A 15,359-nucleotide genomic window follows, 5' to 3' on the forward strand; every position below is an offset into this window, starting at 1 on the left:
AATCAATGATAAAGAAGGAGAAAGAGGAAGAAGAGGAGAAGGAGGAGGAGGAGAAGGAGGAGGAGGAGGTGGAGAAGGAGGAGGAGACCGGTGATGGAGGTGACGGAGGTGATGGAGGTGGAGGAGGTGGAGATTGAGGAAAAAACGAAGGAAGGAACGAGCCTCGCCTGCAGGCTACTTTTTTAAAATACAGTTTGTTCTCCTTTTATAACGCCGAGATACGAGTAAAGAGTTGCAAACGGCCAAAGGACTTACGTAACTCGCTGTAAATCCATTCTTTTCTACCCCCTCACCTTTTCCACGAGTTTTACGTTCGTTACTCTTTCCTTCGAACTTACTCGCGAACATTCTTCTGATCCTTTTTCTCTTTCCCCTTTTTTTCCTCTTCTTTTTTCTTTTTTCTTTCACTTTAATTCCTCCGAACACCGAGTTTAGAAATGGATTATAATAATATAAAACTTTCATCGTTTTGTTTCAATCAAATATATTGTATATCGTATATTCAATATCTAATAAGAAATAATGTGCTAATAATTATAACAGTGTTATAATTATTTATTGATCGCAACAATGTGAAAAATACGTATTGGTGTTTCTTTCGAATCTGTATTGATACTCATCAAAAGGAATATACTGAATATTTTCTTTTCTCTTTTCTTCTTCTTTTTTTTTTTCTTTTTTTAATAATTCTTAACATCTGTGAACTCTGCCGACTCGGTCTAATAAACTTAAGTTATTTCCTTATCTTCTACGGAGGGTCATTTATCTGTACTTAATCGAGCGAGCAGATACCTCGGCTTTACTCTCACTAAACATTCCCTCTATCGTTCTCCTCCCACGATTCGCTCTCAAGAATTTTTGCTTTCGATATACGATGAATAACGCGTCTCGTGCCCGAGGACATGGAAGGGGTGGAGTGCTTCGATATAAATCATCTTAGAGAGTGTAACACGTGTATTGGAATATACTGGAGAAGTGGAAACTTGACTAGAAAGGGTGCTGATCTCCTCGGATTCAAGAATTTCAAACAGTCCACTAACGTCATCCTACAACAATTTACTATCTAATCAAGACATGAATATATTGAAAAAAAAAGACAGCATACAATCTTGTTATTATTAAAATAATGATTTCCAAATGAATTTATTGAAAATTTATAAAGATTTAGATCTTTACTCTCGAACAGAAGTACAATTTTCTTCGATATTTTTTTATCATTAAGAAACAGAAACAAGAAAAATAAAATAAGAAGAAAATAAATATCGTAGGAAATGCAATGTCGTATATTGGAATATATATATATTGTAGAAGTGGAAACTCGACTAGAAAGGGTGTTGATCTCCTCGGATTCAAGAATTTCAAGCAGTCTAACGTCATCTTGTAACAATTTACTATCTAATCAAGATATATGTACAAATATGTTGAAAAGAAAGAAACAGCATACAATCTCGTTATTATTAAATATGGATTTTCATTTTCAAAAAAAATTCATCGGGATTTCGTAAAGATTTAGATCTTTACTCTCGAATAAAATTTTTCTTAACTTTCTTCTCCATGAAAAAATACGAAAAAGAAAAATAAAATTGAAATAATTATTGTAAGAAATGTAACAACGTATGTCGGAATATCTCAAAGAAATAGAAATTCTACTGGAGAGAGAAAGAGCGTTGATGTCCTCGGATTTAAGAATTTTAAACAGTTCAACGTCATTTTGTAATTGATTTATTATATAATTAAGATATAAATATGTTGAAAAGGAAAAATATGAAAACAAGATTTCATTTATAGAATGATAATTTGCAGAAAATTTTATCGAGAAGTGAATGAGGATTTAAATTCTTTACTCTCTAATAGAAATTTTCTAATGTACTTTTTTTCCATTGAAGAAAGATAAAGTGAAAGAAGAAAATACGGATTGAGAAATCTTTTGAGATTCGAGAGTTCCACGTAACGGGTATGTGAACATTCACAAGATAGACAGGTGACTCCGTAAATATCGTAGAAGCACTTTATCCCATTCAGTTGGCCACTACGGATATTACGGCATCGTGGAGCACCATTTATAATGACGCTGTTATCGAGTGTCTAGAAATTTACATAATATTTTGGTCAGCACTCGGGCGAACCTTTCTACGCGAGATCGGATCGATACTTATACCTACGATCGATCGTGATTGACTCGAACACACGATAAATTACACAAAGTATTCGAACGAAATAAATTTTAAACGTTATCACTTCCTTCTGTAAAATTAAAGAAGAAAGAAGAGGAAGAAAAAGAATAATACATAATTGTGTCAGATGAAAATATTTGTAAAACGTTTTGTCCCTCAAAATGTTTTATAGATCGAACGAGTAATATCGATTAAAATATTGCGTATCGAACGATCTCGTTTCCCTTGATTAAACTTCATTCTTGTTCACTTGGAAACAACAACTTTATTACCCTGAAATTATTCTATGAGGAAACTACGTAATTAAAAATAAAAATCAAGGTACGAGAATGAAATATATAAAATAGTCCTTGGTCAATAGTCCTTGTTTGAAAAATAAATAAATATGACATAATTCATTGTCGTATCTTTCGCATCAGATCTTACTCTTATTATGATTTGTAATCGCGGTCTCTCTCTTTCTCTCTCTTTTTCTCTCTCGTTACAAAAAGACGTTTAAAATATAATTGATAAATTAATATATCAATCAATCAATGTGTCAAATATTTCGTTCGTAGCAGTTACAAGGTTGAAGCCGTGCATTCTAATAGGACGAAAGATCTGATGCAAAGAAGAAAAAAAAAAGAAAAGAAAAGTACGACGGCAAAATCAAGATTGTTGCATAATCTTTGAAAAAAACAAAAAAGAAAAGAAAGAAAAAGAAAACGAGGAAGAGAAAAAGAAAAGCAAAATAAAAAAGAAATCAAAATTAAATAATTAAAGTAAATTAAATCATATACATTATAATTCCGTGAGAGTTCGCCGATAAAAAGGATAATTAAAACAAAACTCGGCAATACTTCGTTTTCCTCGTTCGGATAACAGCCTGATAAGAAAGACAAGAAACGTCAAAATTGTAATTGCAAAAGAATCATCGGATCGTGTTAACGACGCGGGCGGTCGGTTTTGAGTAACCCCACCCTTTCTTCCTTTTTGAAGAACTAGAAGAGGGGAAGAGAAAAGACGACAGAGAAGGTGGTATAGACTTTGGCGGGCACGGGATCTCGCGTGAAAGTAAGTCTTCCAGTTGACTGAGAACGCGTGTCCACGGTCCTGTCGGTTTGCTTACCTCCGTGAAAGAGAGACACGCCATATCGAGAGGGTGGGGTAAGGAAGTAAGAAAAAGAGGGAGGTAACACGCGAGAGAGGGAGAAAGAGAGAGAAAGAGAAAGAAGAAAAAATAAGAAAAGAAAAAGAGAAGAGAAGAAGAAGGTAGAGGAAGAGAAAGAGGATCTATCTAACTCTAGACAATTACAAAAAGAAGAACACAGTTGTTCGAGTTATTTCGAAGCAACAACCCTACTTTTCCGTCACTACGGTAAACTCTTTCCGTTGGCTACCGGCACAGCGTGTTCTCCCGAGCGTTCGATAGCCCCGGATCGGAGGAGGCTTGTCGTCCTCCTCCCGCGTGCGCCGCGGCCGCACACTCTAAGGGAGACGCGGAAAGCAACCGGCTCGACACTTTGCCAGACGCCGTCTTTCAGGACGGATCGAGAGTAATCGAACGATATCGTTACTACTTTTTTTTTTTCGTCTTATCCCGCGTCGCGTCTCGTTTTTTGTTATAGGCCCCATTTTAAATCTCGATCTTTATCTTTGCCCTTCCGTCGAAGTGTGTTACTCGCACTCGTTATTGATCTTTGATCTACGAGTCGTTTTCAGTTTCCATCGATCGATCCACCGATCGATCGATAATTATCGCGTTTAGTCGTCGAAAGAGAAACCGATCAGAAAAAATCGGTAAAAGAAATCCCGTTGAACGTCGAACACGGAGAATGACATTTGATTATAATTACGCGAACCCCTTCGTTATATTTATTCGATAAAAAAGGCAATAACGATTTAGGATTATAAACTCTACTAATACGGAAATCAATCTCTTACGTCAAGCTTAAAAAAGGATCAATAACGTCGCGAGAAAGAGAAGCCGGGTAATACACCGGCTTCGTTCGAACCTGTCGATCCTCCTACCGTGGAGATTCGTACGACGGTTCTTGATCCATCTCGATCGTCGCGAGTGACTTAAACGAGATCTCTTCGATCGTATACGAAGAGAAAAGTGCTCGACGTGGATTTTTGTGACTCGAAGTAAGAATCAAGTGCATATATACGAATAATTGATACTGTCTTTTCTTTCTCTCTCTTTCTGTTTCTCTCTCTCTCTCTCTCTCTCTCTCTCTCTCTCTCTCTATCTCTCTTTATTTTTCTCTCTTTCTATTTCTTTCTCTGATCGAATCTTCTACAGTTGGATATATTGAAAAGAGTGACAAGGAGGACAAGTTTGTATAGTGTTTCTCAGCGAAAAAGTGCCGATAACTTTCTCTCTCTCTCTCTTTCTCTTTCTCTTTCTCTTTCTCTTTCATTCTCTCTTTCTCCCGATCTTTCTCTTTCTCTCCTTATCTCCTCTCTTCTCTCTCAAGCGGCAACGAGGTCGAGGGTTTTGTGAGTATGAGAGAGGCGGCAATTATCGCCGTTTGCCTCCTGGGCTTCGTCACCGCCGGGAGTCCTAGATTGCCCAGGACCTCTGCGGATCAACGCAATACTCGCAATGCCAGTGTCAACGTTAACAATGTCACCGGGAACTCTCTGCCACCACCTTCTCGTGGTTCTCAAAGAAACAGGTAATTTCAATTTTGTTTTTCTATTTTCTCTTTTCCCTTTTTCGTCTTCCTCTCTCTCTCTCTTTCTCTCTTTTCTTTTTCTTGATTGATCGACTGTCGTTAAAAAAAAAAGAGAAGATAAGAGAAGAGGGAAAGAAAAGCTATGATGAATCTCTGTCAATCGAGAAGAAATTCTTTGTTAATGATCGTTAAGTCTGAATGAATATTTTTTATATGTTTTATATATAGAATTATCTAAATAAGTATTTAATTAAAATAATCAACGTTTGTTCACGAGTGAAGGTTTCCACGTACGTGAAAGAGATCGCGTGTAACGAGACTGTTTCGTATCTTCGCAAAGATAGGGTCAACTATCCGTGAAAAAAAGAATATTTAGTAAATATACATATATACATATATATATATATGTATGTATATATGCGTTCATATGTATATATGTGAGTGTGTGTTTATACAGAGTAAAGAGTAAAACTGGAACAAATGGTCTATACTACAGAATAATTTTTTTAAGATTCGACTGAACGACTTGATCTTTTTGATTGTTAAAATTAGAAGGATTAGTTTACTAAATGACGCGTAAAAACATTTTTTATTCATATATATGATATATAAATTAAAAATATATATATTTGTATAATATCTATATATATATATATATATATATATATATATATATATACAACGACAGACGGACCGACTCTGCACGAAGGACAGAAAACGCAAGTAAATATGTAACACAGAAAAGGCCGCTCACTTTTGTCATTTCTCTCTCTCTCTCTCTCTCTCTTTCTCTCTTCTGATCGATATAGTTATCTTAATCATTTCTACAACATACGATTGTCCTTGAAAGTCAACGAAGGAATTTCATCGAGCACTAAGTGTCTATATATTCGATAATTCTCGTATTACACGCAAGTGGAACGTGCTTTATGTAGAACAACGTTTTATATTAAAAACCAATCAGAGCTCGTTGCTGTACGATATTAATAAATTCCCTTTCTTTATAGTTATACCTCTCACCGTTCGTCTTTTAATTCAGAAGCATTACATTTATGTTGCGATACGTTATAAATATACACATATGTGATATACTTATATTTCTCTAAGAGGAATTCAATTTTGAAACTCAGAGAGATTTTATATTGCTCTTTCCTCTTCTTCTCCTTCCTCGTTAGAAAGATGCGGAAGTTTCGTGCAATCGTTCGCGCAGAACGTCTTAGAAATTCTTATTAAGACGATGAACTGACGTAACGATCGAAGAGAAAGAGAAAAAGAGAGAGAGAAAAAAAGAAAGAGATCGAACATTGATAGAAAACTAATTATACATGACTTCCAAAATGATGAAAACTCATACGTGCGTGTATCTCTATATGGCAATAAAATTATAATATATATATATATAAAGAAGAAAAAAGAAAAAAGAAGTAGTTGTGATACTACAAATAAAGCCTGAAAACTAAAGTATTTATATTGCTATTGGAATGAACGAGTTATCCGAATGTCCAAGCATAGAAACTGACCTCTCCGTCGTACATGTATACTACTATCTACCGACAAACGAACACCTACTACAAAATGCAATTCGAATGTGCATTGCTTCGTTTTGCCTTTGCCGTTCAAACGAGAAAGTATACACGTATGGAGGTACCTTTAACATGTGTAGATACAGTACGTTCATGACCGTATTGTATTATTGCGACGTCCATAAATTTCGTGCCCGGTGCAGGAAGTAAAAGTTCGACGTTTATTATCCGCCGACTGTAGATATCATTGCAAATGCAATATTGCATTGTCTAAACATAGTTTTCGATCCCTAATTCTTCGCTTTTCAAGATTAATTCAATTAGAGGATTATCGATCCTTTATTGACTTGATAATAGTCTAATAATAAAAGAAAAAGAAAACATTCCAAATTAAGAATGAAAGTAAGATTGTACTCAATGTATGTATAAGTTGTAACGATCGGTTGGATTCATTTCTCCAACAAAATAAAAAAAAAAAAAAAAACGCTTCGAAAACGATATAATTAGCGAATTATCGATAGTCTGCTGACTTGAGAATAATTTGATTAAAAGAGAGAAAAAAGAAAGAGAGAGAAAGGAGAAAAAAGATAAAAACTAAAAATGAATAAAATTGTATGTATAAGTCGTAATGATTTGGTTTGAGTTTGAATGCGTGGTCTTTCAAAAAAAAAAGAAAAATAAATAAATAAAATAAAATAAAATAACATAAAATAAAATAAAATAAAATAAAAATAACGTTCCAAATACAACTCCGAGATACCTTGTCCCTATAAAGCTGTAACCGCAGCTTCGTGAATCATACAAAACCACAATACACAGTATGCGGTATTCTGCGTGTAACGGACGGGGTGAATGGGTGGTTTCGTGGTCAATGTATAAATAATAGGATCTCGCCGTGACACGAAAGTATATGCTTGGGTTATAACAATGTACTTCGTGCGGGAGTTCAAAACGAAAAAAAAGAAAAGAAAAGAAAAGAAAAGAAAAGAGAAGAGAAAAAGAAAACACGTGTTCGAGTAGAGGAAGATCGTGAAGAGGATCGAGGATCGAGGATCGACGAAGATGCAATATATCGATCGAGATTCCTCGATCGAACGTCACGATCCAAGACGAATATATGCACACACACACATATATATATATACACATAAATATATTTATCCACGTATTCGACGTTGCAAAATATTCTGACTTCGTGTTTTATATCGTTTTGCGATAGACACACCATCTTTCTCTATTTATCTTTTTATCAAGATTTTTCTAATCCTGTATGTAGGTGAAATAGGTAGATACGATAAATAAATATGCCTATGTGGGCCGACTTACATATGTATCGATATATTCATGAAACGAATAACGAGTTGACGGAGAACGTAACGTTTCGATTTTACGAGAATACCTTACTGGCTTCTCGATATCTCGTAACACGAGAATTAAATAATAAGCGTTTAATTACTATTATGTAAGAGAGGACTCGATTTTAAGGAGGCCGTGTTACCTTTCCACGCATACGCCTGCCTGGTCACTGCCACTCGATGTCGTGGGAATAAAATCATTATCCTCTGAGACGTAACGTAACGGTATATATATATATATATATATATATATATATATATATATATATAATATTTTATAGTTCGAGACAGGTAATATAATCGAAACGATTTTAACGAAACGTTCATATCATCCTTCATTATCCATACTATTTTAAAATATAAAAATCTTATTAAATGAATAATATAAAAAACGTAATATCGATCGATACAAATCAATAATAATTAATCTCGTATCTATATGAAAAGGAGACAAATACATAAATATGATATGTACCTGCACTTAAAGAAACTTACTTATTTACTTACTTAAGAGATACGATGTGATCGAAAAGAACATATTTTAACGAAACGTTCGTATAACATTCTTCCTTCGTTATTTATTATTATATTATTAAAATTAAAAAAAAAGAAAAATCTTGTTAAACGAATAATGCGAATAATATAAAAAAAACGTAATATCGATCGATACGAAATCAATAAGAATTATTCTTATACCTATACGAGAAAAGAAGATACACACGCGTGTACACACACACACACACACACACACACATATATATATATACATACTTACATAAATATATGTACCTACACTTAAAGAGAGACGTACTTAAGAGATACAGTGTGACTGAAAAGGACGTCATAATTCAAGTTCGCCCTTATTTGTCAAAATCATGTTCGACTCGAACCGAAGACTCACTCACTCACTCGGTTGAGGAGGAATAAGGAGAAGAGGGAGAGCGAACACCTCGCAATAATTTATTTCCAGTTCCTCTCTTGCATCTTTGCCTCGATCACGCGTGAAAGAAAGAAAGAAAGAAAGAAAGAAAGCAAGCAAGCAAGCAAGCAAGCAAGTAAGCAAGCAAGCAAGCAAGTAAGAAAGAAAGCAAGCAAGAAAGCAAGCAAGAAAGCAAGAAAATAAAAAAGTGAGAAAGAAAGCAAGCAAGTAAGAGAGAAAGAAAGAAAGAAAGAATGAAAGAAAGAAAGAAAGAAAGAAAGAAAGAAAGAAAAATATACGATCGGCTGGAAGAGATAGCCATACCTCTCGTTATGTAAATGGCCTATAACCGTATGGTAGGTCTCAACGGTCTGTGCCTTCGATTATGAAACGTTTAACGCGCGCCACGCGTGTACCGAACTCGTCGTTGCTGTTGTAACTTGGCACGCACCAAATGTCAATGACATTAACTTTTCATACCGCGCCCCATCGATCTAACACGATAGATCATAGCCCGTTTATTTGTCTGTCTATCTGTCTATCTGTCTGTCTTCCTTCTCGTTTATTCCGATTCTTCCTTAATACAGTGAATTTGTCATGATGCAGATTCTCAACGACGATCGACGCACAATTTTGTCCGAACTTTCACGTCTCCAAATGTATTTCTTTTTCTTTTTTCTTTTTTGCTTTTTTTTTTTTTTCTTAAAAATTTCTAATACGTTATACGTAATATTTTAGAACGTTAGAATTTAAATGCGATTTATCATTAGCACTTCTGTCAATTTGATGGATATTTAATTGAAAGAAATATATATATATATATATGTATATTTTTTATAGTTTGTTTGATTTAAAAAATAGTAAATTAACGAAAAGATAGGTTTTTAGTTGGTATTATTCTGATAATTATGATATCGGCAATATTGTGAAAGAAGAAATTTAATATTCGTCATATTTTTGACGCGGCTGGTATATCGTTCTAGTTTTAAAACTATAGTTTTACTTTCTAAAGTATAATTATGACAATAAATTCTTTTATATCTTTTCTAAATATATAAAAAGTTATATAAAGATGAAAGTATGAAAAGTATACGAAAAAAGTTGCGAACTTTGACAAGTAAACATTGACTCGTGCAAAATTAATTTGACAGTCAATGCGTTAATTAATATGAAGAAAAAAAAGTAAATAAAAAGAAAAAAAAAAAACAAATAGAAAATATTAAAAGGACGGAACATATTAAAACAATTACGTAAGAAGAAAAGGAATCCTTCTTATCTCTTCTTTTTCTTTTCTTTTCTCTTAATTTTATTTTTCTACGAACGTTTATTTTCGTCTCCTTTTCTTCTTATTACATTTTCATTTCAGTTATTTATTTGCTCGAAGTATAAATCTCGCACCATTTAGATATATTCCAATCGAGGTAACCGAGAGTTTGTTAAATCATTAAATCGTTAAATTAATTTCCAATTTAATGCGAAAGAGCAAGCCAACGTTTTCCTACTTCGCAATATTTGGATCTAATGTAAAAGCTTATAAGTTACGGGCAGTTATACGTACGCAATACGAATTACGGAAAGTTCGCGTATCATTTAATATAGTGGCAAGTAACTCGATTTAGTAATTTTTCTTTTCTTTTTTCTTCTTCTTCTTCTTCATCGGTCACTTTCTCGCGCGACCTTTAATTTATCGGCACAGTTAAAACGACGTGCAATCGCAGAGAAATTATCGATAAGAAGTATCCTCCAATCTAATTCTACCAATGCGTAATCGCAAATTGGATTTCCTTTTAAAATCAATTAGAAGAGATAGAAAAAGAAAGATAAATAGATAGAGAGAGAGAGAAAGAGAGAGAGAGAGAGAGAGAGAGACAGACAGACAGACAAACAGACAAATAAAAAAGATATAAGAAATGTAGAAGCTATGACATTTGATGCATCGAAAGTCAATATCCGATATTGCATCGTGGTAAAAGTCACAAAAAAAAGAAATACATCGAATGTTAGAGGAGAGTGTTATGTAAGATGTTCCATGAATCTCGTTAATGTCGAATGTAAACTATAAAGTAACTAATTAGCAACAATCTAACTAATTTTTTTTAAACACTAAACGATCGACGTATCTCTGAAGAAAGAGAAAGAAAGAAAGAGAAAGATATAGAGAGTCGATTTAAATTAGAAATTCGATTAAAAGTAGACATTTCTAAATTTGTATTAGATAAGAATAAAAAACGTTCCATATTTAATGAATGTAAATAATTTCACTCAAGCTTCGTTGATAATTAATCGAAATCGATCGTTCGTAAGATCGATATTTCGTAAGAACAAACTACAGTTTTAAGGAGATGGATATATAAATACTTCTCGATAAGATTAATTGATTTCAATACGTCACTTCGTTCTAATGAACTAGAATGAACTCGGTATCATTGTATCAATGCGGCGGCAGCTTTTATCCTTTAGCAAGCTTTAAGAAGAACGAATGAGAAAGGCGACATTAGTGTATATACAACATCGAAGGCTATCGTAATCGACTGACGGATTCGAAGCCTTCGCAAAGTATACATTATACACTATATAACATACACACATATCCATATATATATATATATATATATATGTATATGTATATATATATATATATGTATGCATATTACACGTTCTCCCTATTTCAACGTTACCTTGCCGAGGGACTCCGGAGATCGACGATCGCCAGAAGCATCGTGTCTCGATCTTTTCATCTCCGAATTTCTTCATCCATTGGTTTAAAGTCTTACTAACATAAGAGTACGATACGACGAATGAAACTAAAACGAACAAGAAAGAGAAAAAGAAAAAGATAATACGAGCCACGCGACCCATTTAACAGCAACTTCGATCGATCATTACGAATCGACAAAAGCCGCCCACGAATGGATCTTTCTCTCTCTTTCTCTTTTTTTTTTTTTCTTTTTCTCTCAATGATTCGGTTTCGTACCACCTGTATAATATAATTTCGCTTTGTGAAATGACATAATTCTCTGACGTTACTGAACCACAAAGCGACAACGACAGTTTTTATCCTTGAAACTGTAAACAGCGTCGGAAGTCGGTCGCACTTTTTATTCTCTCCTTAAAGTATGCTATGCGGTTGTTGTCATATAATAGTCGGGCCACGACAAAAGCAAGCATCGAGTTAAAAATCGACATTTCCCGTTCTTACCGGTTGCCTTATATAAATTATAAAGATACGAAGGACATAAGAAGAAGAAGAAGAAATGAAAAGGAGGAGTTAAAAGAGGAGAAGGAGGAAGAGAGGAAGGAGCACGATCGAGAAAAGAGTAGACGATGGTAGTAATGGTGATGATGATGGTGGTGATGGTGACGGTGACGGTGACGGTGATGGTGATGGTAATGGTGGTGGAGGAGGCATACACGAGCTCTCGATATATCGTACTCGATTCCGTGAATCGTCCCTTTCTCCAACACGTAGATCACGTTCGCACAAGTACTTTCGTTCTCTTGCCGGAGAGCGCAAGGAGCCGTAAAAGCGGTTCTTACATAATCGCAACCTGTCCTCCGGACAATCCGGTCTCCTATATACGCGTCATATATACGCGTGTATGCGTCAAACGTTACGTATGTTATAATAAGAAAGGTCCTGAAAACGAATTATACCAAATTCGAATTTTCCCGCAATTTTTCACGACAGCCATTCTTATCCCGAATCTCTGTCCCACGTGATAGTAATCTATATCTAATAATAAGCGGGAAATTTAAATCAACTTGGGCAAAATCAATGTGGACATTAACGATTGGATATATTTATATATATAATCGTTAATATATATATGTATATATATATATATATATATATTTGCATGCAAAAAGAGTAGGTCGAGAGAGCTATGGAGAAGTAAACCATGTATAATACCGATACGTTCAAACAGTAAACCCACGCATCTTTCTATATAGAATTTATAATAGAAGGTAAATAATTTCATATCGTGTTAAGATACTATATAGAAACGTTGAGTGAAAATAGCTCATCGGAGAGTAGCGAATGGAAATGAAATGTTATACTTAAACGTATATACTTATCATTCTTTTCTATATATCCACGTCCTATTTAATTTTTATCCTCTATTTCTAACCAGCTGTTGGTATAATCGTTACCTCTATACGTTTGCCACGTGGAACAGTTATAATCAAGAAGAAAATAAAATATCACCTTCAGAATAGTTATATATGCGTGCATTATATACATCAAATATGTGTACACGTACACACACACACACACCATATATACGCGTGCACGCACGCATACATGTACAATCGTATTCATGAACGTAACACGAGAAAGATATATAAAACGATATTACCGCAAAACGTGGGGTGTGTTTGCGGTTCTTTCCCTTTCTTTCTTGACGTTTATTAAGAACGAATAAATAGACGTATACGATATATACAGCATACTAATAGAATTCGATGCGTTATCCGTCTTCGTCCTTCGATAAATCGCAACGTAAGACTGCGTGACACGTTCGATCATTTCTCTCTTTTTTTTCTCTTCTTTTCTTTTTGTAATCAGTACGATACTTAGAACGGTGTATCTAAAGAGGTAATAGTATTAAAAGTCATGTTTCCTCAGAGATTAGAATCGTTGAAAATTTCATTACGTATACAACAGCACAATTCGATTATATGTACGAAAGCTTCTAAACGACATGGTTAATAGTGCTTTGCCCTCGCGAACAGAGAGAGAGAGAGAGAAAGAGAGAAAGGTAAAGAGAGAAAGAGAGAGAGAGAGAGAGAGAGAGAGAGAGAGAGAGAGAGAGCGATACACGGCAAATAGAAACGATACAGAGAGAATGTATGTACGAATATCGGTGAGGTGCCCGATTGGTGAAAGTGCACGCGCGGGTGCAACGCGCAAAACGACTTCGTGTGTGTCTACTTCCCTTCGTCCTCGAGTTCGCCTTCTCCCTTCGCTTTTTACATCGATTTCTTCGAGGCACGACCTCGCATGTGCCGCCGCACACGGCACATGTCACGTCGATCCGCTTACTTTGATCGGCTACAAATCTTATTATACGCATACGTATGTATCCCGTGTTTTATTTATATGACAATTACACGATTATATAATATCTATCTTTCTCTATATAGATGATATTTTCGATTTGTATATATATATATATATATATATATATATATATATACGTATGTGTGATTGTGTATGTGTGTGTAAGAGAAAGAGAGAGAGAGAGAGAGAGTCGATCGAAAAGTCGACGAGAAAATTAGAAAAACGTCCAAATTTTTGAAGAAAATTCGTTTCTATGATTTCATACAACAATGTCGAAAGGAATGAACTTTACTTAAACGATGCGTTCATACAAATCATATTGTAAGACGTGAAACCTGACACGAGATACCAACGTAATTGCTATTTATCTCTGACGCAAGATTCGACGATAACCATCCAACAGAAACAGCAACAGTAACAGCAACGCATGTTGCTTATAAGAGTCTGTTAGAAAGGAGCGTGTGCCCTCGATTTGTAAGAACTCGATGCAATTTTCGTTTCCTTCGCTTATAATAATAATAATGATAATGATAATGATAATAATAATAAAAACAAAACAAAAATTAATAATAATAGAAATAATAATAATAATGATAATAATAATATCAATAAATTCGAATCGATTTAATGTAATAAATCACTCAAAGAGAAAATTAATTATCTCCTTGTCAGTTTTTTTTTTTCATTTTCTTCTTTTTTCTTTTCATACTCCTCTTTCCACCTCTCCCATCTTCAAGTTTATCGTCAAATTGTAGAAACGAAGAAGTAATGATCGAGACCGACCTTAATACGTTTCTCTCATTGTTTTATACTTCGTTTATAATTCTCATCTAACGACGTATCCAGAACGATCCATCTTTGGATTTACTCACATAAATTATATGTCTGATAAAAGGACCGTGTCCTCCCTGTGACTCCTTTCTTCCGTTCGTATCTTTTCGATTCCTACTTTGACCTTCGCAAATTACACTATCATTACGTTCCTTGTAAATACAAAAATAAAACATACGCACGCAATATGTATATTTGGATAAAGTATATGTATGATGTGAAAAAAAAAGAAAGAAAAAAAAATGTTTCTTAATATTACGTGAATCGACGAAATACATTAGGTATCACGTATTAATAAAAGCGTTCCATTAACATCCTATAAACTTTACGGAAGTAATATTTCATTTATAGGAAATATATTATATCCCTGAGCTAATTTTGAGTTTGAAAAAGGTGAAAGCGCGTCCCCGAGTCGCGGTTTATCCATCGAGTAAAAGACTGGTTTTGCGTAGAAACCTACAAGTTATCGTGGATCGTCCTCATTCATTTCGCTTTCGAAAGCAAAGTTCATTTTTTATTGTAGAAAATGGACCGTGCCGAGATGACGATGATCTTGACTAAAACGTTTAAGTATCGAGTTGACAAGTTGAGAGAGAGAGAGAGAGAATCAGAACGTATCTATCAAAGTTAATCAAAATTTTCTAGGTGTATCAAAAGTCTCTAAGTTTTTAGTCATACGATTCAAATTATAAAAAAAAAAAGAAGGAATTCGTCTAAAAAGTTTCGAAAAAATGTAGAAATAATTGATTATCAATTATCACGAGTAGAAACTTTTGGTCCACCCTGTACTTTGTTACATTCCTAATCGTCGTAGTCGAAATATTTTCGTGAGCGT

The 15,359-nt window shown here is 34.4% G+C and overlaps 1 protein-coding gene across 2 annotated transcripts in view; it reads left to right on the forward strand.

The window, feature by feature from the left end:
• The first annotated feature begins 3,449 nt into the window (after window positions 1-3,449).
• Window positions 3,450-15,359, forward strand: part of LOC122637911 (angiopoietin-2) — a 33,284-nt gene continuing 21,374 nt past the window's right edge. The window contains exons 1-2 of one of the 2 annotated variants that reach the window (XM_043830435.1): window positions 3,450-4,301; window positions 4,634-4,834. In XM_043830435.1, coding sequence (XP_043686370.1) covers window positions 4,662-4,834 — 173 coding nt within the window. In that variant the 5' untranslated portion in view covers window positions 3,450-4,301; window positions 4,634-4,661. The remainder of the gene's footprint in view (window positions 4,302-4,633; window positions 4,835-15,359) is intronic. The other variant, XM_043830436.1, reaches the window with a different exon arrangement.

The sequence above is a fragment of the Vespula pensylvanica genome, chromosome 2 (assembly GCF_014466175.1).
Source record: "Vespula pensylvanica isolate Volc-1 chromosome 2, ASM1446617v1, whole genome shotgun sequence".
Taxonomy (NCBI): domain Eukaryota; kingdom Metazoa; phylum Arthropoda; class Insecta; order Hymenoptera; family Vespidae; genus Vespula; species Vespula pensylvanica.